This window comes from Theropithecus gelada, chromosome 1 (assembly GCF_003255815.1).
Source record: "Theropithecus gelada isolate Dixy chromosome 1, Tgel_1.0, whole genome shotgun sequence".
In the NCBI taxonomy this organism is placed as follows: domain Eukaryota; kingdom Metazoa; phylum Chordata; class Mammalia; order Primates; family Cercopithecidae; genus Theropithecus; species Theropithecus gelada.
Window position 1 is genome coordinate 16,749,153 of NC_037668.1, and position 23,993 is coordinate 16,773,145.

At 44.4% G+C, this 23,993-nt stretch overlaps 2 protein-coding genes across 6 annotated transcripts in view; one reads left to right on the forward strand and one right to left on the reverse strand.

The window, feature by feature from the left end:
* Positions 1–3,416: 3,416 nt before the first annotated feature.
* PSMB4 (proteasome subunit beta 4) lies at positions 3,417–5,873 on the forward strand. Of its 2 annotated transcripts, XM_025358861.1 has the most exons (7): positions 3,417–3,604; positions 3,863–4,069; positions 4,373–4,519; positions 4,695–4,776; positions 5,169–5,285; positions 5,476–5,564; positions 5,748–5,873. In XM_025358861.1, the coding sequence occupies exons 1-7, from the start codon at positions 3,465–3,467 to the stop codon at positions 5,758–5,760; spliced, it is 795 nt and encodes a 264-aa protein (XP_025214646.1). In that variant the 5' UTR covers positions 3,417–3,464; the 3' UTR covers positions 5,761–5,873. The 2 variants fall into 2 exon arrangements, with proteins under 2 accessions (XP_025214646.1, XP_025214641.1); XM_025358856.1 differs by having other exon boundaries at positions 3,446–4,069.
* Positions 5,874–6,658: 785 nt separating this feature from the next.
* Positions 6,659–23,993, reverse strand: part of POGZ (pogo transposable element derived with ZNF domain) — a 55,125-nt gene continuing 37,790 nt past the window's right edge. For all 4 annotated transcript variants that reach the window (XM_025358835.1, XM_025358844.1, XM_025358828.1 and 1 more), the window contains 9 exons: positions 16,137–16,237; positions 15,457–15,603; positions 12,565–12,699; positions 12,282–12,454; positions 11,976–12,116; positions 11,157–11,213; positions 10,836–10,948; positions 10,531–10,555; positions 6,659–10,388 (listed from right to left, as the gene is read on the reverse strand). In XM_025358835.1, coding sequence (XP_025214620.1) covers positions 8,729–10,388; positions 10,531–10,555; positions 10,836–10,948; positions 11,157–11,213; positions 11,976–12,116; positions 12,282–12,454; positions 12,565–12,699; positions 15,457–15,603; positions 16,137–16,237 — 2,552 coding nt within the window. In that variant the 3' untranslated portion in view covers positions 6,659–8,728. The remainder of the gene's footprint in view (positions 10,389–10,530; positions 10,556–10,835; positions 10,949–11,156; positions 11,214–11,975; positions 12,117–12,281; positions 12,455–12,564; positions 12,700–15,456; positions 15,604–16,136; positions 16,238–23,993) is intronic.

The following is a 23,993-nucleotide window of genomic DNA, read 5'->3' on the forward strand; positions in this document are numbered from 1 at the left end:
AAATTAGCCAGGCATGGTAGTGGGTGCCTATAGTCCCAGCTACTCAGGAGGCGAAGGGAGGACAATTGCTTGAACCTGGGCGGTGGAGGTTGCAGTGAGCCAAGATGTCTTGTGTCTTGTTCTTACCTTTTGAATATTGCATCATCAGTAGTTAGCAGTTTGCTTTCTCTGACATCCTACTCTCAGGCTGGATGGCTCTGGATCCTCTCATTTAAATAAGTATTTTATGTATAGATAAAATATATAGCTATATTACCCCACCGGTAACATAGCTTCTAAAAGCTCAGGGTCACATCCCTGAGGTGACCCTCTCCCACCTTAAAGTGTCTGCCTGAGAAAACTCAAGGTTGCCAAAATAAGGGCAGCTTCCTTCCTTCTTTCCCTCCTTCCTTTCCTTTTCCTTCCTTCCTTCCTTCCTTCCTTCCTTCCTTCCTTCCTTCCTTCCTTCCTTCCTTCCTTCCTTCCTTCCTTCCTTCCTTCCTTCTTTCCTCCCTCCCTTCCTCCTTTCCTTCCTTCCTTTCTCTCTCCTTTTTTCTTTTTTTCTCTCTTTCCTTTCTTTTCTTTTTTTGAGATGGTGTTTCGTTAGCTCTGTTGCTCAGGCTGGAGTGCAGTGGCGCAATCTTGTCTCACTGCAACCTCTGTCTCCTGGGTTCAAACAAATCTCTTGCCTCAGTCTCCCGAGTAGCTGAGATTACAGGCATGTGCCACCACACCCGGCTAATTTTTGTATTTTTTGTAGAGACGGGGTTTCACCACGTTGGCCATGCTGGTCTCGAACCCCTGACCTCAGGTGATCCGCCCATCTAAGCCTCCCAAAGTCCTGGGATTACAGGCATGAACTACCGCTCCCAGCCTGAGGTGGGCAGATTTCTTGACCTCAGGAGTTTGAAACCAGCCTGGGCAACACGGTGAGATCCCCCCCGATCTCTACAAAAAAAAAAAAATACAAAAATTAGGCTGGTCGTGGTGTCTCACGCCTGTAATCCCAGCACTTTGGGAGGTTGGGGTGATAGGATTACCTGAGGTCAGGAGTTCGAGATCAACCTGGCCAATGTGATGAAACCCTGTCTTTATTAAAAATACAAAAAAAAACCCCAAAAAATTAGCTGGGCACGGTTGTGCACACCTGTAACCCCAGCTACTGACGAGGCTGAGGCTGGAGAATCGCTTGAACCAGGGAGGTGGAAGTTGCTGTGAGTTGAGATTGTGCCACTGCACTCCAGCCTGGGCAACAGAGCGAGACTCCCTCTCAAAAAAAGAAAAAACAACAACAACAACAACAACAACAAAACTTAGCCGATTATAGTGCCTGTAGTCCCCAGCTACTCGAGAGGTTGCAGATGGAAGATCACTGGAGCCGCGGAGGCATAGGTTGCAGTGAGCCGAGATCACGCCACTGCACTCCAGCATGGGTGACAGAGCCAGAACTTGTCTCAAAAAACAAACAAAAGACACGTAAGGACAGTGTTGAGGACAGTATCCTCACTAGTCTCTGTGGGAGGATGGAATCCTAACTTCCATAACTGCCAGCTAGCAGACATCACTGAGCTAAGCACATTTACATTGACTAATTCTGTAAATGTTCACTTCCCTGACTCTAATGACCCTCTGTCTCACCGTCCCCTAACCTCGTTTTCCCTATAAAATACCCATTACTTGTATACAAATTGCAGTCGAGTTCAGTTCATGCTGAACTCTTTTTCCTTATTGCAGTAGTTACTACTGATTGAAATCTGTCCTTTCCACTTTATTGTCTGGCTTTGTTTATCTTTGACAAAGTTCACCAATTTCAAGACACTGTTTCCAGCCCCTGCTATGGGGTTACATTGAGAAGGAAACCCCTGGAATTTAGTTTCACCCCTACACTTTCAGTGGAATTTTTCTGCTTCTTTAGAGGTGCGCAAGGGCCCTTGACAATAAGGAAACTTTCAGACTTGTCCAAGGTCCCACAGAGAGTGCTTGATCCACCCGAGCTATCACATCCCACAGGGAATACACAAGAGTATACATTAATACTTTTTTTTTTTTTTTTGAGACGGAGTCTCGCTCTGTCGCCCAGGCTGGAGTGCAGTGGCCGGATCTCAGCTCACTGCAAGCTCCGCCTTCCGGGTTCACGCCATTCTCCTGCCTCAGCCTCCCGAGTAGCTGGGACTACAGGCGCCCGCCACCTCGCCCGGCTAGTTTTTTGTATTTTTTTAGTAGAGACGGGGTTTCACCGTGTTAGCCAGGATGGTCTCGATCTCCCGACCTCGTGATCCGCCCGTCTCGGCCTCCCAAAGTGCTGGGATTACAGGCTTGAGCCACCGCGCCCGGCAATACTTTTTTTTTTTTTTTTTTTGGAGACAGGGTCTCACTCTGTTGCCCAGGCTGGAGTGCAGTGGGGCAACCTCAGCTCACTGCAACCTCCCTTGGGTTCAGGCAATTCTCCCACCTCACCCTCCCAAATAGCTGGAATTACAGGCGTGCACCACCACGCCTGGGTAATTTTGTTTGTTTGTTTTTGGTTTTTGTAGAGATAAGGTCTCACCATGTTGCCGAGGCTGGTCTTGAATTCCTGGGTTCAAGTGATTCTCCCGTCTTGGCCTCCCAAAGTTCTGGGATTACAGGCATGAGCCACCGCACCGGGCCCTGATTCCTTTTTTATTCTGGCTTCAAGATTCAGTTCTACCGTTATCGGCTGTGTGACTGGGTAAATCACTACACCGCAAGCCTCGGTTTCCTATTTACGAAATGGGTCGAATAATGCCTGCCACGTGGGGCTGCTCTGACGAGTACAGATGTAAGAGATCCTGTGTCCACTGATATTTTCATGTGGGCTTTTTGATAATGATCCAAAAGGAACATGAGAACTGTGATTTCTCGGCCGGGCGAGGCGGCTTACTCCTGTAATCCCAGCACTTTGGGAGTCCGAGGCAGGCGGATCACCTGAGATCCGGAGTTCGAGACCAGCCTGGCCAACATGGTGAAATCCCCTCTCTACTAACAATACAAAAAATTAGCCGGGCGTGGTGGCTCATGCCTGTAATCCCAGCTACTCGGGAGGCTAAGGCACGAGAATCGCTTGAACCTGGGAGGCGGAGGTTGCAGTGAGCCGAGATCGCGCCACTGCACGCCAGCCTGGGGGACAGAGCGAGACTCCGTCTCAAAAAAAAAAAAAAAATTTGTGATCAGCGTCTTTTAAGTGGCCACCTCCCCACCCCACCTTCACGCCTCCCTCCTCCTTGAATCGTGTGTTAGAACGCTGTGATCTGGTCCAAACTCCACGGAGGTGCGATGTGAAGCGATGTTGGGCAATTTCAACTCCCTGTCTCGGTCGCCACCTAGGATTACTGCACGTTCAGCTGCGACCTCATCAACATGGCTGCTGGAACTCGCCTACAGGAAAAAGAAAGAAGTGACACTGAAGGATCACTTCCGCTTCCGTTGGCGCAAGCGCTTTCATTTTTTCTGCTACCGTGACTAAGATGGAAGCGTTTTTGGGGTCGCGGTCCGGACTTTGGGCGGGGGGTCCGGCCCCAGGACAGTTTTACCGCATTCCGTCCACTCCCGATTCGTTCATGGATCCAGCGTCTGCACTTTACAGAGGTCCAATCACACGGACCCAGTAAGTTCTCGGCGCTTTCGCTTGCGTAGGGGGAGGGACCATGGGGCCTGGGGCCTGGTGCTGCCGGCCGGTTTTGAGAACCTGGGAAGGTGAGGCGGGGACCCCGGGGGCGCGAACGGCAGGGGAGCTCGGAGCGCAGAGTCCTGGAGAATGCAGAATAATTGGAAGGAATTGTAGAAAATCAGAAGCGGAGCTCAGTGCGCGAAAGAGGGCGCAGGCCATCCCCCCCGCTCAGCTCCCACCGTTCTCACTCTTTAGGAACCCCATGGTGACCGGGACCTCAGTCCTCGGCGTTAAGTTCGAGGGCGGAGTGGTGATTGCCGCAGACATGCTGGGATCCTACGGCTCCTTGGCTCGTTTCCGCAACATATCTCGCATCATGCGAGTCAACAACAGTACCATGCTGGGTGCCTCTGGGGACTATGCTGATTTCCAGTATTTGAAGCAAGTTCTCGGCCAGATGGTGTAAGTCATCCAGAGAACAGGAGAATGGTTCCCAAGTAGAGAGGGGAGTCCCCTATTTTTTATTCCCTTCGATGGAATGGGGGGGACTTGATGTTGCGGCGGGGGACTTGATGTTGCGGCGGGGGACTGGGGACTTGATGTTGCGGCGGGGGACTGTTGGAGGTCGGCGATCTAAGAGTGTTTGCAATAAAGTTTTTGGCATTAGGAGGTATAAAATGGGGGAAGGTGTGGTAACTTCTTTTGGGGATGGGTGGAGACCCCGACTTAATTCTCTCCCTTTTCTCACAACCAATTCCTTTTAAGGATTGATGAGGAGCTTCTGGGAGATGGACATAGTTATAGTCCTAGAGCTATTCATTCATGGCTGACCAGGGCCATGTACAGCCGGCGCTCGAAGATGAACCCTTTGTGGAATACCATGGTCATCGGAGGCTATGCTGATGGAGAGAGGTTCATATGAATACAAATAACTTATTTCCTTTACCACCCAACCTAGTACCTGTGTAGAATCTCTTCTGTCTCTTCTCCCCAAGTGAATCTCACTTTAACTCAGACCCCATGGTCCCCTTCTTCAGCTAAGATGTACCTAAGGTGAAATGAGTTTTGATCCATTGTGTCCTGTTAGCTTCCTCGGTTATGTGGACATGCTTGGTGTAGCCTATGAAGCCCCTTCGCTGGCCACTGGTTATGGTGCATACTTGGCTCAGGTAAGTAGTGAGTCTAGAAGTGGGGAAAGGGGAAGACAAAAGGAAATGGATTAGTGGTTGTCTCCTTTTCTCCTGAAATTCTGATACGAGGGATGGGCTGGGATCCCTATTACTGGGCAGATGGTTTTCTTTGTAGTCTGGGGGCTGTAGGTGTTGACACTGATTTCCAGTGACAAGATGGCATGTCTGGAAGTCAGCAGACATGCAAAGAGAGGACACCCTAGAACTTCCGCTTGAAGTTGCTCTTAGCTTATTAGTAAGCAGAGTTCATTCTGGTGAGGCACGAGGTAGAATGTCATCTTTTCACTCTCATGCTTTTTATACCATAGATTTGAGACAACCAGCCTGTTATTCAGCCCAATATCTACCATGGTTTCCCCCAATCTCCCTAGCCTCTGCTGCGAGAAGTTCTGGAGAAGCAGCCAGTGCTAAGCCAGACCGAGGCCCGTAACCTAGTAGAACGCTGCATGCGAGTGCTGTACTACCGAGATGCCCGTTCTTACAACCGGGTGAGGAATGTGCTGGGAACCTAATTGGTGGGCTCTGAATCCTTGCAATCCCTGGGTCTCTATGCTTTGAAGAACAGATTGCCTCACTTGTGTAACTCCTATTTTTACCCTGGGGAAGACCTCCACTTGACCTTTCATTTAAGGACTTCTTTAAGGGGTGGGCATTATTGAATGCTCTGCTTTTTTCCAGTTTCAAATCGCCACTGTAACTGAAAAAGGTGTTGAAATAGAGGGACCATTGTCTGCAGAGACCAACTGGGATATTGCCCACATGATCAGGTTAGTAATAGGAAAAAAATTGGTGTCAGATTGGGGAGGTCTTTGGCTTACACTAAGCTGGGCTTTTCTGGGAGACTCACCCAGGAAAATGGGTGGAGAGGGTTTTGGTTGGACGGTACAGCTATTTTTAGGAATTGATCCCTTTATGCTTTACACTTTTATTGTTCTTTCTTCCTTTTTTAGTGGCTTTGAATGAAATACAGATGCATTATCCAGAACTGAAGTTATACCCTACTTTTAACTTTGAACTTGGCTGGTTCAAAGATAAGACTCTTCTTTTGTAAAGTAAATAAATTCTTCAAAATGCTTGCTGAGTGGTTTTTGTCTGACTGGGTCACACCAAGTGCAAAACTGCTGAGTACTGCTATGTGCCATCTCCCTCGTTGGTTGGAGAACCCTTAGGGTCTTGCAGCACATACAGAATTCTCTGCACGATACAGAAAGACACACTAGCGTCATTTGGAGCTGTATTAGAAAGAGCTTCCTGTAGAAGCGACTTAATTTTTGTGTGCTAACTGGCTTTTTGTGTTCAAATTCTTCTCCCAAATCTTCTCCCACTACACTGGATTATCAAAGGATACAGATTTCTTAATGTTGGCTGTGATTTTCATTAAAATACCACTTTAAAGATAATCTAGTAGAGCTGTTCTGCCTCAGGTTGCCCTCAAGTCAGCTGGGACATCAGCCATCCCTGGAATGGTTCTAAACCTGAATATTTTAGAGACAAAATTCTCATTCTGTTGCCCAGACTGGAGTGCAGTGGCATGATCATAGCTTACTGCAGCCTTGAATTTCTGGGCTCAAGCAACCTCTTGCCTCAGCCTCCCAAGTGCTAGGATTACTGGCATGAGCCATCATGCCCAGCCTGAATTTTTAAAATGAATACTGTAGGTGACTCTGACACATATCCTCTTCAAACTTCTTGAGAAAGAAAATATAGGCAGCAAATTCAAAGTATAGAAATTCAGTGAGAGAACTGAAGGAAAAATCAACCATCCCTCCACTTGCATTGTCCGTAACAACAAACTTGTAAGGCAAAAGAAAACAATGAGCTTTCAACCTGAAACCTCCACACATTCAGTCTCAACACAGAAAATAGTCAATAAATACATGTTTATTGATTAAACTGAATTATAAAAAACAAAACCAAAAAAAATTTCCTTCTACTACTAAGCCATGCAGGCAGAGTCCACAAAGACAACTTCCTGGCCAAAACCCAGCTGATCCACTGTTGGTATTATGATCTTAAAAAAAATTACCCATCAAGAAAGTCAATCATGTGCAGAGGACAGGAACCCCAGCTCTGCTAAGGCTGTGGCTGCTGCAGAAACTACCAAAGAGTAGGATTAAGTTGTTGTAGATAGAAGTGACCAATCAGTTCTTGAACTTTCTCAAAGGCAAAGGCTGACTTCAAAGTCCATAGTCAATAAAATGGCATCAGGCAAAAAGCTGGGGAAGAGAAGCCCAGATGGATCCTTAGTTGTTTTCAGATGTCAAGGGTTCACAAAGCTGGCCAAGCTGTTTCTGGAAGGGACTTTTCCAGTTCACTATATTATAGTGTGCTGGGGGATGAAAAAACAAACAAACAAAAAAGCGGGGTGGGGTGGGAGAAATGGGTGGTAACAAATGTCACACCTGTACCACCAGGCCCATCACATCTTGAGCATTTCCCAGTCTGTGAAAGCCTATTAAACAAGGTCACCTAGAAAAAAAACAAGTTTATAAATCCATTTCCCCTCATTTTATTAAATGTTCCACTTATGTACATTTTAAAGACGAACCATTTACAAGCTTGTGCAGGTTGCCTCCTTGGCTCACAGGAGGGGAACATTGTTGAAAGTCTCAGGATAAACAGAAGACTTGGTTTTTTGCTCCTTTTCTCTGTACGGTACAGTACGTTTTGGTTTAAAACCATGAGTACATACAATTAAAAAAATCCCTCATGCAAATTGTAGAAAAAATTTTTTCCTTGAAGCTGGCAGTGAAAAATAAAGATTCATGTCATTTGCTTTGTGCACACCCCTGTGCGCTTCTTCCTATCAGATTCTTCCCTAAGTATTAAGAGAAATAGGGGAAAGCCACAGAGTACGCTGGATTTCAACAAGTAGTCTGTCTTGTCTTTTTGAAGTGCAACACTTCTTGAACAATTAGCTCCTGACTATAGGACCAGCAATCCCTTAAACAGGCATGTTCGCCATTTAACAGGATGAAGTTCAATAAAGTAGGGACTGCCCCTGGGGGCTTACAGGATGAAGACTCAAACTGGGAATGGCTTCCACCCTAAAACTGTTTGATCACCTCAGTACCTCTTGCTTGCTAATAACACCTGTATCATCCTTTGTCCAGAGTGATGGATGGTGTGAGAACGGGGAAAGGGGCCAAGGATCACAAGTGCAAAAAATATTGTTTATGTCATGTTTTGGAGGGAAGGTGGTGAGGAAAAGACAAATCTATTCATTCTGGATAATTAAAGGTGGTTTCATGCATTTTTAAAGCCACAATTTTATATCTAGGGTTGCTGTAGAAACCAACATCTCTGGAGAGGGAAGGCAAGAAAAGGAGAAGGAAGAGAGAGTTCAGTGGGACTTTTTTTTCCATTTTCATTTTTATATAAAAGTGTTAAGACCACAATGAAAAAAGTTTTTTATCCATATATATAATAAACCAGTTTGTGAGCTACATAATTTGTCTTTCCCATCTTCAGAAATGTTCTCACATTGACAATGATTAGATAGCATCATGCCCAAAGACATTGGCCACACAATAAAACAAAAAAACCAGAAGTACTATGATACAATCGAGGTAAAAGGGGAAACAAAATTTAACATTCGCCCACAATTTTTTTTTTCTTTTTCTTAATTTTGTCAGAAAAATACCAAACACAGTGATTTAAATTTAAAAAAAAAAAAAAGTCACAAAAACCTGTTTTTAGCAGAAGTGAACGACCAATGGGCCAGCTCCTTGGCTCAGACGTGGTTACTATTGGTTTTCCTAATTAATCCACAAATCCACAGGGAAGTGTAAGTCAACTTCAGGGGGGAGTGGTGGTGTAAAATTAAAAAATATAAACCAAATACCCCACCTGGTATGCCCCCTTTTCCCTAAGCCCCTTTACCCTCCCTCACATGTTCCCACCCCCACTCCACACCCCCTCATGACCCCACTCAAATCTCCATCAGATCTAGGTCAGCTTCTTCAAAGCCATAGAAAGACTCGGTCTCACTTTCACCCTCAAAGAGCTGGTGAAGGCTTTCAGGCTCAATTGTCTCTTCAGGAGATGATCTGGGTCGTGGAGTGGAAGACTCAGAATGTTCCCCACTCAGCTTCAGTTGCTCCTCTAGGGAGGCAATTAGCTCCTCCTGCATGTCAGCATTTCTTGTAGGTGAGTTAATGTTGCCATCAGGGCCAGGCAGAACACTAGCCACCAGGAAGGAGCGCTGAACTAGCTCTGGACAGTCCCCAATGACACCTAGCACTTCACCCAGCCAGACAAGCACCAGCTGAAGGAGGACATCAGAATCACATGCAGTATCTGCCATTTCCCGAGCCTGTTCCTTCCACTTTTTATGCAGGAAGTTCTTGACAGTTCTTTTGATGCATACATCTAATGGCTGAATTTTGGAGCTACAGCCTGCTGGGACCACTGCAGGCAAAGTGCTAGAGGCACTAAGCATAGCCAGTACCTCTTCTGACAAGTGAGTGCGATGACAGTCCATCACAAGCATGCCTTTGCTGCGCTGGCAAGCTGTGTGCTTCTGCCACACTCGAGTTGACCACAGCTCCATTATCTCATCATCACTGTAGCCACTCTCCTTTGCCTCTAGCAATATGGAATCTGGCATGTTAGCAGGCTGATCCATCTGCCCTCTGTAGAAAACCAGGGTGGGAAGGACAGTGCCATCTGCCAGAATGGCCAGGACTACATCACACCAAGGTTCCCCTGTGCCCACCGTCTGCAGGGCATTCTCCTTTCGGTCATCACTGCTCAGCACCTCTGTATCCAGGAACAAGGATATCTCGTCAATAGCCACAATCATAGACAAGGGTAAGTCCTGGTTGTGAATCTGCCGTTGTACAAATTCAATGAAGAGTCCTGCATTCTCTGCCACATCCTTAGGTAGGGTGTGGGCCACAGCTCGCCGGGCATGGGGAGTCAGGTGGTGCCGCAGCATGAAACGCACAGCCCACTCATAGGAGATCTTAAATCCCCCTTCCAAAGAACGTCCTATTTTGGTGGCCTTCTGGAACAAGGTCTCCTCATTTACAGGTAGCTGTTGTTCACGCTGGGTTAGCACCCACTCAGCCAGTTTCTCTTCTGCCTCAAAGCTTAGATATTTGCCCTCTAGATTCTCCCCCTGGGAGGCCTGGAAACGTCGAAGCCAACGCCGAATACGTCGCTGGGGATTTCGGAAGTGTTCAGCTGCCTGTTCTGTATTGCAGCATAGAGCAAACAGTACTACTCGAAGCTTCTTCACAGACAGCTGCTCCTTTTTGCCAACCCCACTACCACCACCACCTGATGCTGGCTCAGGTTCCTGGGTGACCGGGCTCCCTTCATCCTGATCATCAACATTCAGACATTCAGCTCCCTCCGTAGCCAATGGTGGAAGGGCTAAAGGCTGTGGGTGAGTGGGGGTTGGTGGTGGGGTTGCAGTTGAGGCTGGCGATGGGAGTGCTGGGGCTAAGGGAGTTGGTAGCTCTTCAGGCTCAGCTGGGGTGGCCCCCGCAGATTTCACAGTGGCAGCTTTGTTAGTGGGGAAGGAAGGAGGAGGGTACATATTCTTCACGTTCCGGTCATGCACTCGGTCACGAGTCTGGCCATGCCTAAAGGGGTGAGGAGCAAAGAGAGAAGGAAAAATCTCAGTTCAACTAGGAAATTGAAATAATAATATGATGATAATAATAATAAAGAATAAACACACTGCAAATCAGAAATTAAATTGTGAGGTGAGTGAGTTTTTGTTACCTTGAGTGAGCTATCCAAGTGAGTCCTATGGAAAATGAAACAATAAAAAAAGTTAGCTCAGTGAAGAAATAAGCCCTCCAAAGACAGTGCCCTGGGATTTCAACTTACTACATAAAAATACGCTGTTCACAGTGACCAGCTTTCCCAGTTTTCTATAAACTTTAGGTCGGAAGGTTTCTAATTTGGTACAGTACATCTCAATGGTGAATAAGTGAGGCCAGGTGGGCATGCTCCTGATGCATACAGTACGAACCTGGATCTTTTTTCCTCCCCTTGCTCAACTAATCCCCATCTCTCCTACTTACCCCGTGGCAGGATGCTGCTGGATCTGTGAGAGGGGTTGAATACCAAATGCTTGGCCATAGCATCTCCCACAGAGGTAACAAAGGTACATGAAGTGCAGGCCAGCTTGATTCCACTAAAAAAGAGAATCGAGAATATCTAAGAGAAATACAGCAGTGACACTTGAGACCATTAAGCTTTGAGGCCTAAGAAAGAAAAGGAATGCCCTCCCACTTTCTCCGAAATTAATTCACATAACCACCTCTCCAAATAATGAAAAACCTGAAAATTAATTAATGTAAAAACCTGAAAAATTAAGATGCTGACAGTAAGTTTTTTCTTACCTCACAGAATTTTTAAACAAAGCCAAATACTTGGGGCTCTTCCGTGGAACATGATTGCTGAGAAAGACAAAGAAGTGGTATGAGTTATGGAGTTCTGCTGGCTAAGCTACAGATCACCAGCCAGTGACAATCCCCCAACAAAAGAGACGCTTCTTCAGTGCATCCTAATCTCAACCTAAGCCAGTTTTCCTGTCACCATGCTTCTTAAACTTTAATATGCATATGAGTCCCCTGAGGATCTATTAAAATTCACATTCTGATTCAGGAGGCCTAGGGTGGGGCTGAGAGCCAGCATTTCTAACCACCTCCCACCTAATACTACTGCTACTTGGCCCTAGTAGCACAGACCATCAAAACTGAAAAAACAAAGCCTCTCACTCTGCTAGGAGAGAAGAACAAATAGCTCTAAGAGTTGAAGGAGGAAACATATTAGGAGCAGGGGAGAAAATGAAATGAGTGCTCAAGAATCTGGCTGGGACCAGGTGCAGTGGCTCACACCCATAATCCCAGCACTTTATGAGGCCGAGGCGGGTGAATCACCTGAGCTCAGGAGTTTGAGACCAGCCTGGCCAACATGGTGAAGCCCCATCTCCACTAAAAATACAAAAAAATCAGCCAGGTGTGGTGGTGCACACCTGTAATCCCAGCTACTTGGGAGGCTGAGACAGGAGAATCACTTGAACCCAGGAGGCAGAGGTTGCAGTGAGCCAAGATTGTGCCATTGTACTCCAGCCTGGGGGACAGAGCAAGACCCTGTCTCCAAAAAAAAAGAAAGAATCTGAACTCTCAAGCTAAAATACTGGTTAAAAAACAACTTACTTGATCATGTGGTTGGCATAAGCTCGAGAGCAGCAGGTGCTATAGCGACACAGAGAGCAGTGTACGTAAGTAGGGAAATGATTAGGGAAGTCTGGGATCTCAAAGCTGCACTCCAGGCATGTCTGCCGGCCCATGACACTCCTGTGGGAAAAAAGAAAGAATTCTCATTACTGCCTCAGGGGTCCCCAAAATGTAGGATTTTCAGACAACAAACCCTGCTAAAAAGCTACCAGATCGCACTGTGTATCAGGAATAATCCTGCCCACCCAGTCCCCACCCGCCCAGCACATAGAAGAAGGTGCTGACATTTTCCTAACAGCTCTCTTCTGGATGCTGCGCTGGACAGGGGGATAAAGGAAGACAGGCAGAGGGTCCATGGAGGAGGTCAGCGGTGCTGCCTCCTGCAAGGCGCTGGGAGGTGTATCATTAGAGGATACAGGAACAGTTCGTGGCTGCCCTCGGGAAGCCCGGATTGTCACCTGAGAAACAAGGGAAGTAACAATGAGACATAACCCACGCTGAATTTCAGAATACTGAAAATCTCTATTCCTCCCTCCCTGAGCCTATAAGACACTGGGAAACTCTTTACCTTGGTGCCTGGTTTCAAGCCCTCCAGCTGCTTGGGTTTACGGAAGGTTTTATGGTGTTGAAGCTTGTGTTCAATTTTGTCCTTGGCAAAGAGAAACTGTAGCCGGCATTTGTTGCAGTGATAAACATTTCTCTTCTGAAGTGGGGGAGGGAAAAAAAGAGACAAAATCCCTTAAAGGTTCCTAATAAATTTTCTTCTTTGAGGAGAAAGCAGATCAATGTCAACCATATCATTCTTCCCACCTTTCTGTTGATAATTTAAGAGAGTAAAAAAGAAATATGCGACATGACCACAAAACCTACCATTGAGAATCATCACCTCCCATGATCTCAAAGAAAGATGGTAGATTCTAGTCCAGGATGACTAAGTTCTCAAATCATCTGTTCCTGACTTGTTTAACAATTTGAATGAGTGATGTAACCTTTATTTGTATTGTATCTTTACACTGCTGACAACTGGTCATTCTCCTGGACATTCTTTTTTTTAAAAAAGGACAATGTACATAGTAAAGAAAAGCCATACTTTTTTTTCTGTACTCTTGTAACTTTGCTTTCAACTCCGACACTCAGTTCCCTTCCATACAAACGACTTATTACCAGTTTCCTGAGTATGCTTTCGTGGACAGTCTACACATGTAACTGTATCACAAACACATTCATATCCAATCATTACCTGCCCCACCCCCCTTTTTTTGAGACAAGGTCTCTGTTGCCCAGGCTGGAATGCAGTGGCATGTTCACAGCTCACTGCACGTCCCAAGTAGCTGGGACTACAGGCATGCGCCACCATGCCCGGCTACTTTTTGTATTTTTTGTAGAGACTGGGTGTCACCATGTTGCCCGGGCTGGTCTTCAACTCTTGGGCTCAAGTGATCTACCCGCCTTGGCCTCCCAAAGTGTTGGGATTATAGGCGTGCACCACTGTGCCTGGCCCCCACTTTTTTCCCTTTCCTTTTTGCAGAAATGTTGTCTCACCATGTTGCCCAGGCTGGACTCCACCTCCTGGGCTGAAGTGATCCTCCCACCTCAGCCCTCTTCTTTTTCTCCTTTTAATACAAATGATAGCACTTATCTTGCTGTTTTCCCACTTAACACATCAGTATATACAGATACGTCTCCTGGTGAGACCATTTTGAGGATTCAGTCTGCCTAGTATTGAAGTCCTTCAAAAATAGAACCCATGTCTATGATTTTCTTTAGTAGGATAACAAGTTTAGGCTGAGAGACAATTTCCACCCCCCTATTTGGTAATACAGTTGTGGTAGATGATCAGCAGTCACTACTGTGCAAAGGAGACTACGAGCGTAATAGGGTGCATATGTTTGTGTGCATATGTATGTGACTATTAAGCACACATTCTCCATTTTGAATCCTCTCTTATATACCTTTCACTCTCCTCTAGTGGCTCTCTTCTTGTAGTATTTTAAAACGAAGTCATAGCTTTTCATCTTATAAAGTAAATAAACAAAAGCAACAAGAAATTCTTCTTTGCCACTTCTTCCTCTGGATTTACCTACCCTGGGGGTCCTCCCTTTTTATAAATAAACATCTTTAAATACATCATCTTCATTTCCTTACCTCTCATTCATTTGTTCTGCTGAAATCTAACTTCCACCCTACCAACCAACAAAATGGCTCTCATCAATGTTGCTAAATTAAAGGCTTGTTTCTAAGTCCTTATGTTGCTTGACACCTTCCTGTAACATACGACATTTTGATCACACCCTTTTCTTTAAAATACTTTCTTCTCCCCAGTTTCCTTAATGTCAAGACTCTTCTGGCTTTCTTCCTAGTACTATGGTGGTTGCGCTATAGATAAGAGACTTCAAATATCCTAAGCCTTCTCTTATTCTCAACAGGGTTGGGGGGCCCATGGCATTTAAGTTTAAAATCTACAGGATTTATTTAACGCTGATTCCTAAATATCTTTTCTGCAACCCAGAGTTCTCTCCCAGGCTTCAGATCTATTATCCAACAGCTACACTTGACATCCAGATACTGCTAACTTACAATATCCAAACTCATGATCTCCCCCCTCACAAATATACTTTCTCTATTGTTTCTATCTCAGCAAATAGTTCCCTCATTCACCCAGTTGCCCAAGACAGAATCTTAGGCACTATTCTTAACTACTGCATTGCTACCTTCACCTAATCCATCTCTACATCATAAATATCACAAATCTTCTGAATATCTCTCAACTCTACCCTCTTTTTCTTCATTTCAAAAGCCAATAGCCAGTATCATCTCTCACCTGAACTACTGAAAAAAGCCTTCTACCTAGTTTCCCTAACTGTAGTCTCAATCTCCTTTAATCCATTCTCTGCAGTGCAAGCAGTATAAAATCTTAACTAAATCTGAACACATCACTCCAGGGCTTAAAACCCCTTTAATAGCTTCCCAATGACTTCTTTTCATGGCTTAAAAGACCCTCCATGATCTGTCCCTGCCTAACTTCCAACTCCTCTGTCTCTTACACCCTACACTGAATCTCTCTCAATTTCTTGAACCTCCATAATCTTGCTTTGTGCCTTGGACACACTGTTCTTCATCTTATTTCATCTGGCTCAATCTTATTCATCCCTCAGGTATTGAACAACACTTCTTTCTGGAAGCCTTACTAGGCACCCAGAATAGCTATGTGATTTTCTATATCCTATACTTTCCCCAACACAGTACTCTTCATGCTTTATTGTATTGTTTGCCTTGTTTACCACTAAATCTCTAGCATCTAGACTGGTACATGGCACATAAATGAATTCAATCAATTTCTGCAAACATATGCATATTATAATCTCTGCCCAAATTATTTGCCTAGCTCAGCCCTGGCCCCAGCATCCATGTTTAAAAAAAAAAAATAAAGAGAATATGGGAATTGCTTGGTGCCTAGTACCTGGTGCCTCATGTAATGCTGTTGGAATGCATTGCCATTTTTGAAGACCTTCAGGCAATAAGGGCAGAGCAGATGCCGGGTATCCTCATGGATCATCCGAAAATGGACATCTACCTCAGAGTAGAGTGAGGAGCGATATTGACACACCTGAGTCACATAAGAGGGAAAATAAGGCTAAGAATGAAGTGAACAACTGAGAGGCCTTAAAAAAAAAAAAAAAAAAGGTAGCAATAAAAACTTTTAAATAAAAAAAAAAGTTTTCCCAAATGCATAGAAATCGAATTATTTTTCTGACTTTGTAATGCTGGGCTATGTCTGTGATAGATTTAGCTATTACTTTAAAAACAGGAAGGGACAGGAAAGTCTAAGAACAATCCATGTTCTATAACTAAGAAAAATAAAGCCTTTTCTGTGAATTTCCAAAGGGCACGTTCAGGAGACAGACACTCCCTTAGAATATGCACATGTTCCCTGGCTAGTCTACTTGTGGACATGTTCTTTTATGTTTTCCTCCTGCATGGAAACCCTGAAGATAAACTGTGTTTACTGTTTCTTCTGTACCTACTCAGAGTTCCTAAACTGAGTGTATGCAGTAGGTATTCAGCAATATTCATTAGCAGATTCTTTGTGTTCTGCCTCAGAGTAAAACTGCTAAAACTCCCTGGAGAAAAAGGCAATACCTGGCAAACATAAGGCATCTCTCCAGGCTTATGAGTATCCTTCATATGCTGGAGAAATAGTGGCTCACTTTCAAACGCCCACTCACAGATCTTGCACTTGGCTGTAAGAAGAAAAGTAATCAATAAATCCACTTGAAAATAAGACAAAAGTCCTGCTGACTCACAAATCTTTATTTTCTGACTCCTTTATTTTCATTTTCAACAATCAGTAAATCACAGGTCCCTTCTGTTCTTTCTTTAAATGGCTCCACCTTAACATTTGTGTTGCTGATAATCTTATGTATGTAGCTCAGACTTCTTACCAAACCTTCGTTCTAGATCTTATCTATAAGACATTTTAAATTGGTTACTCTATCATCAACTCTAACCTAATTCAGCATCCTTCTGGCTTACCAGTGTTTCCCTTTTTCTTTTCCCCATTTCTTCCTGGGCTCAAAATTTAGGCACTATCTCGGACTCCAAACCCTGTATTCTGTCACCATTATTTCAAACTGCATGTAGGAGCTGTCACTTCTCTATTCTTATAGGCAAAAACTTGGTAGTGGCTCATATGATTTCCCACTGTTAATCCGCTGGCCTCCAATACTTCCTACTCTCTTTGAAATTGTCCATTTTGTCAAGCTTATGAGAAAAAATTTTGACAAAATTTTATGACACAAATAAACAATTTTGTCAACTTATGAGACAATTTTTGGTAATTTCATGTTGGCCAGGCTGGTCTCGAACTCCTGATCTCAGGTGATCAACCTGTCTCAGCCTCCCAAAGTCCTGGGATTACAAGTGTGAGCCACTGTGCTTGGCACTCCCCATTTTTTTTTTTTTTTTTTTTTTAAGAGACAGAACCTCACTCTGTTGCCCAGGCTGGAGCATGATCACAGCTCACCGCAGCCTCCTGAGTAGCTAGGACTATCCTTTGAGCTCAAGCGAGCCTCCTGTATCAGCCTCCCAAGTAGCTAGGACTACACTGGTGCACCACCATGCCCGACTAATTAAAACTTTTTTTTTTTTTTTTAGGTACAGGGTCTTGCCATGTTGCCCAGGCTGGTCTGAAACTCCTGGCCTCAAGCAATCCTTCTGTCAATCCACTTCAGCTTCCCAAAGTGCTAGAATTACAGGTGTGAGCCAGTATACCAGTCAATTTTGGTAAGATTTTTAACTGCTACATATTTTGAATTATACAGTATAGCAAAAAGATATTATTTACATTTTTTTCACTTTAATTGGAATTAGTTTCAAATTTTTGCAAATAAGAAAACTGGAAGCTTAAAGCCTTGGGCATTTACTGGACAATGTCTAACCTCCCCCTGCCAGCTCCCTACACCCCAGCCAAAGAAATATGAAAAGAGTTGAAATCTTTTTTTTTTTTTTTAACTACCTAGAACCCTGGATTTTTGTTTTTGTTTTGAGACAGAGTCTCGTTCTGTCTCCCAGGCTAGACTGTAGTGGCTCAATCATGGCTCACTGCAACCCTGACCTCCCAAGCTCAAGCAATCCTCCCATCTCAGCCTCCCAAAGTGCCAGAATTACAGGTATGAGCCACTGTGCCTAGCCAGGTAATTTTTTAAAGTAAAACAAACAAATAAAAGCCAGGGGTTCTTAATCTGGGGTCTATGGAACAGGCCTCTAGGAACCCAGGTATTCTCTGAAATTATTTGCAAAAGACTAAAATGTAGATTTTTTTAGGAAGAGGATTCACACATTTCATATTTTTTCTCAAAGGGGTCTGCAACTCCACTTAGAAACACTGTATAGAGGTACATTAGGTGCTATGAGGACATGGATAAATAAGAAATTCTGCATAAAGGAATGAGGAAAAACTACAATAACATAAAAAGCTGAATTGTCAAAGAAGAATGGGGCTCAGCCACCCAGAGAGAGGACCAAGAGAAAAGCAGGAGGAAAGGCAAGTAGGTATGAAAGTTAACCACGTTTGGGAAACAGTTAACTAGCAACATGACAATATTATCTCTTTTCCACCCACCCCCTGATTTGTTTACCTCTTTCAGTTTTTTTTTCTTTTCTAGAACACCTTTAAGCAATCTTTTGTCCAGGCCTTTCTTACTCTGTTTTCCCTGGGCAATCTCATTCAATCTTTCTCCTATAACCTATTTATCAGCTCTATTTTCACAGCTGTCACGCAACATCAATAATAAAAACACTTATTAAGCAATTTCTAATGTACAAGCATCATGTTAATATTTACATGTGTTGGCTGGGAGCGGTGGCTCAAGCCTGTAATCCCAACACTTTGGGGGACCGAGACAGGCGGATCACCTGAAGTTGGGAGTTCAAGACCAGCCTGACCAACATGGAGAAACTCCGTCTCTACTAAAAATACAAAATTAGCCGGGAATGGTAATGCATGCCTATAGTCCCAGCTACCTGGGAGGCTGAGGCAAGAGAATCGCTTGAACCCCGGGAGGCAGAGGCTGCAGTGAGCCAAGATGGCACCACTGCACTCCAGCCTGGGCAACAAGAGCAAAACTCCCTCAAAAAAAAGAAAAAAAAAAAGATTTACATGTGTTATCTCAAGAAAACTAATGAGGTAGGAACTCAAATATAAGTGGATTTAGGAGATCTCTGGTAACCTTTGACACATCAGTTCTACAGGGGAAGGCGCTAATACAGAAAAAGATTCAAGAGGGAGAATGAATTGATTCTCCATAGTGGCTATCCTAACACTGTCCCTCTGAGCACCATCACCCTCATTCCCTCCTTAACACTTAACACAGTCTCCTACTTTAAGGAATTAGGCATGAATAACTATAACTTTTGCTGCTTGTTTTGTAAACTATGGAAGGATAGATCTCTTATATCTTCCTAAGGCTCTTCCAACCTCATCATGCCATGTATTCCAAGATTTTGTCAATTTGTTTTCCCTGTCTTGAATCTTCCCCACCCCTGACAGTTTCCGACTCCCAAACATGGTTAAGCTCCCTAAAGCATCCTTCCCTCAATCCTATTTCTTCCTCAGTCTATTATTTCTCCTTTCCGCTAATGCAAGATTTTTTGAAAGATTAGAATAACCTACATCTGTTACCTTTAATGAGATGCTCAGGAGGTGGAGGTAACGATGCCAGGAGGAAAAATGTTAGAATATTTGAAGAAATGGGCGTGGTGGCTCATACCTGTATTCCCAGCACTTTGGGAGGCCGAGGCGGGTGGATCATGAGGTCGGGAGATCAAGACCATTCTATCCTGGCTAACATGGTGAAACCCCATCTCTACTAAAAATGCAAAAAAATTAGCCAGGAGTGGTGGCGGGCGCCTGTAGTCCCAGCTACTCGGGAGGCTGAAGGCAGGAGAATAGTGTGAACCCAGGAGGCGGAGTTTGCAGTGAGCTGAGATCACGCCACTGAACTCCAGCCTGGGCGAAAGATCGAGACTCTGTCTCAAAAAAAAAAAAAAAAAAAAAAAAAGGAATATTTGAAGAAATGTACCTTAAGATAGCCACTATGGAAAACAGGAATAAAAACTAATAGTCTTAACCATTTTTTAGTCCCAAATCTGAGAGTAACAAAAGGTATGCAGCCTCTCTCCTGAAAAATGCACACACACAGGAAAGGTTTCCACGTAATTTCAAGGGGTTCACAGGACACCTCACCACCAAGCAGGTTAATATTTCTGTATTAGACATAACTATTAAAAGACTATTAATCAGGGCCAGGTGCAATGGCTCACACCTGTAATCTGAGCGCTTTGGGAGGCAGAGGCGGGTGGATCATCTGAAGTCAGGAGTTCAAGACCAGCCTGGCCAACATGGTGAAACCCTATTTCTACTAAAAATGCAAAAATTAGCTGGGTGTGGTGGTGCACGCCTGTAATCCCAGCTACTTGGGAGGCTGAGGCAGCAGAATTGCTTGAACCTGGGAGGTGGAGGCTGCAGTGAGCTGAGATCTCGCCACTGCACTCCAGCCTGGGTGACAAGAGCGAAATTCCATCGCAAAAAAAAAAGAAAAGAAAAAAAGACTATGAATCAGACAGAGTGTGGGAGGCTCACACCTGTAATCCCAGCACTCTGGGAGGCCAAAGTCGGTGGATCACTTGAGGCTAGGAGTTCAAAGACCAGCCTGGCCAACGTGGTGAAACTCAAGTCTCTACTAAAAATACAAAAATTATCTGGGTGGGATGGCGTACGCCTGTAGTCCCAGCTACTTGGAAGGATGAGGCAGGAGAACTGCCCGAACCCGGGAGGTGGAAGTTGCAGTGAGCTGTGATAGTGTCACTGCATTCCAGCCTGGGTGACAGTGAGACTCAGTCTCAAAAAAAAAAAAGACTATGAATCAGCATTAGACAAACTTATGAAAAGAACCCTAGGGCCATACAAGCTCCTTCAAGTCATTGCACTGCTCTGAAACAAGTGTGAATAAAAATGTAACGCTATTTTTTTTTTTTTTGAGATAGGGTCTCACTCTATCAACCACACTAGAGACCAGTGGTGTGATCATATCTCACTGCAGGCTTGACTTGCTGGGCTCAAATCCCACCTCAGCCTCCTGAGCAGCTGGGGCTACAGGCACATGCCACCACACCTGGCTAATTAAAAACAAACAAACAAACAAACAGAGATAGAGATAGGGTCTCACTATGTTCCCCAGGCTGTTCTCAAACTCCTGGGCTTAAGCAATCCTCATGCCTTGGCCTCCCAAAGTGCTAGGATTAGCGGCATGAGTCACCATGCCTTGGCCTGTAATGTTGTTAAGATGATACTGTTACCACAATTAAATATAATGATCCACTGATATTCCGGGGACAACTCAGAAAATTTTAAAATAAACTAGGTATTGAATGATATTAAGGATTTCTAATTAATTGTTAGTTTTTTTTTTCCCCCCCCACCCCCGAGATGGAGTCTTGCTCTCTCACCAGGGTGGAGTACAATGGTGGGATCTCAGCTCACTGCAACCTCTGTCTCCCGGGTTCAAGTAATTCTCCTGCCTAAGCCTCCCAAGTAGCTGGGATTATAGGCGTGTACCACCACACCCGGCTAACTTTTTGTATTTTAGTAGAGACGGGGTTTCACCATGTTGTCTGGGATGGTCTCAAACTCCTGACCTCATGATCCACCCACCTCGGCCTCCCAAACTGCTGGGATTTACAGGCGTGTGGCACTGCGCCCATCCCTCTTTTTTTTTTTTTTTTTTTGAGACACTACACTGTTTCATTCTTGCTGCCCAAGCTGGACTGCAATGGTGCTATCTCAGCTCACTGCAACCTCCACCTCCCAGGTTCAAGTGATTCTCCTGCCTCAGCCTCCCAAGTAGCTGGGATTACAAGTCCGCACAACCATGCCCGACTAATTTTTTGTATTTTTAGTAGAGACAGGGTTTCACCACATTGGCCAGGCTGGTCTTGAACTCCTGACCTTAGGTGATCCGCCCACCTCAGTCTCCCAATGTGCTGGGATTACAGGCGTGAGCCACTGCGCCCGGCCTATTAGATCTTAACAAAGGTACTATGGCCATAAAAAAAAAAAAAAAAAAAAAAAAAAAGCCTTATTTTTTAGAGCTATACATTAAAATATTCAGGGGAAAAATATCATGATGTCTACAATTAATAAACAATTCAGAAAATAAAAGGAAAAAAATCCCCCAAAATATTAGCATGTAAAAATAAGCTCCTTTTTGAAAAGGTATCTGCACTCCCATGTTTATTGCTGCACAGTACACAATAGGCAAAACATGGAATCAATGTAAGCGACCATCAACAGATTAATGAATAAAGAAGATGTGGTGGCTCGGCACAGTGGCTCATGAGGTCAGGAGTTTGAGACCAGCCTGACCAACATGGTGAAACCCCGTCTCTACTAAAAAATACAAAAAAATTAACCGGGCGTGGTGGCGCGTGCCTGTAATCCCAGCTACTCGGGAGGCTGAGGCAGAAGAATCTCTTTAACCCGGGAGGCGGAGGTTGTGGTGAGCTGAGATTGCGCCACCGACCTTCAGCCTGGGCAACACAGCAAGACTCCTTCTAAAAAAAAAAAAAAAAAAAAAGGGTGTGGTATATATACTCAGTGGAATATTACAGACATAAGAAAGAAAGAAATTCTGTCATGCAGGAACATGGTTAGAACTGGAGATCATTAATGTTAAGTGAAGTAAGCCAAGCATAAAAAGACAAATATCACATGTTCCCACTCATATGTGGGAGATAAAAGAAAGTAGGTCTCATGAAGAGAGAGTAGAATGGTGGTTACCAGAGGCTGGGAAGAGCAGGGGAGCAGGGAGTTGAAGAGAAGCTGACCAATGGGTACAAATACATGGTCTGAAAGAAGAAATAAGACTTAGGGCTAGACAGATCAGTAGGGTGACTATAGTTTACGATAACCTGTTGTACATTTCAAAATAGCTAGAAGAGAATAATTTGAATGTTTCCAGCATAAAGAAACACATATTTAGAATGATAAATATTCCAAGTACATAGATTTAATTTTTACAGATTATATGAATGTATTAGATTATCACATGCATCCCTAAACCATGTACACCTAATTATGCATCAAATTTTTTTTTTTAAAAGCTACTTTTGGGCTGGGCACGGTGGCTCATGCCTGTAATCCCAGCACTTTGGGAGGCTGAGGCGGGTGGATCACGAGGTCAGGAGTTTGAGACCAGCCTGGCCAACATGGTAAAACCCCGTCTCTACTAAAAATACAAAATCCCAGCACTTTGGGAGGCTGACGCAGGTATATTATTTAAGTCTAGGAGTTTGAGACCAGCCTGAACAACATGGCAAAACCCCATTTCTACTAAAAATAAACAAAAAAAAATTAACTGGGCATGGTGTCACATGCATGTAATCCCAGAAACTTGGGAGAGTGAGGCACAATAATTGCTTGAATCTGGAAGGTGCAGGTTACAGTGAGCCAAGATCGCACCACTGCACTCCAACCTAGGTGACAGAGCAACTGTCTCAAAAAACAAAAGACAAACAAACAAAAAAACAAAAAGGCTGGGCTCGGTGGCTCACGCCAGTAATGACAGCTTTGAGAGGCCGAGCTTGAGCTCAATAAATTGAGACCAGCCTGGGCAGCATGGCAAAACTCCATTTCTACAACCCCCCTCACCGCCCCCCCCAAAAAAACCCAAAATTAGCTGGGCATGGTGGCATGTGCCTGTAGTACCAGCTATTGAGGAGGCTGAGTTGGGAGGATCATCTTAGCCTGGGAAGTGGAGGTTGCAGTGAGCCAAGACTGTGCCACTGCACTCCAGCTTGGCTAACAGAGTGAGACCCTGTCTCAAAAAACAAACAAACAAACAAAAAAACTACTTTCATGCCAGATCTGTCAAGGGTGCAAAAAAGGAAGTGACAAAAGACTGCAATAATAAAATTGAAATCACTAAGGAAAGGTGATTTTGCTAAGTATAAAATTTTGTCATAAGAGACTCAAAAATTTAGTCACGGAAACCAACAGAAAAAAGATCAATGAGGGTCTACATTGTTTCTTTTCCAGAAGGAAAAGCTTATCTTCCCTCTGTGGAATTTTATTATTTGTGGAATTTTGGAGTAACAAAACCCACCCACCATAATATGCGTAAAAATGAGTTAGGTACCCAGCCTGGGTAACACAGCAAGACCCTGTCTCTACCTCCAAGAAAAGGAATAAATTAGCTGGGTGTGGGGGCGCACGCCTACAGTCCCAGCTACTAAGGAGGCTGAGGTGGGAGGACTGCTTGAGCCCAGGGGTTTGAGGCTGCAGTGAGCTATGATTGCATCACTGCACCCCAGCCTGGGTGGCAGAGCAAGACCCTATTGTCTCAAAAAACTAGTGTTTTCACTGAGAGGTATGGATGAGTTACTCTGGCTTCACACAACTGACAGTGAAGAATCTTGAGTCCTATTCTAGACCAAGCTGGC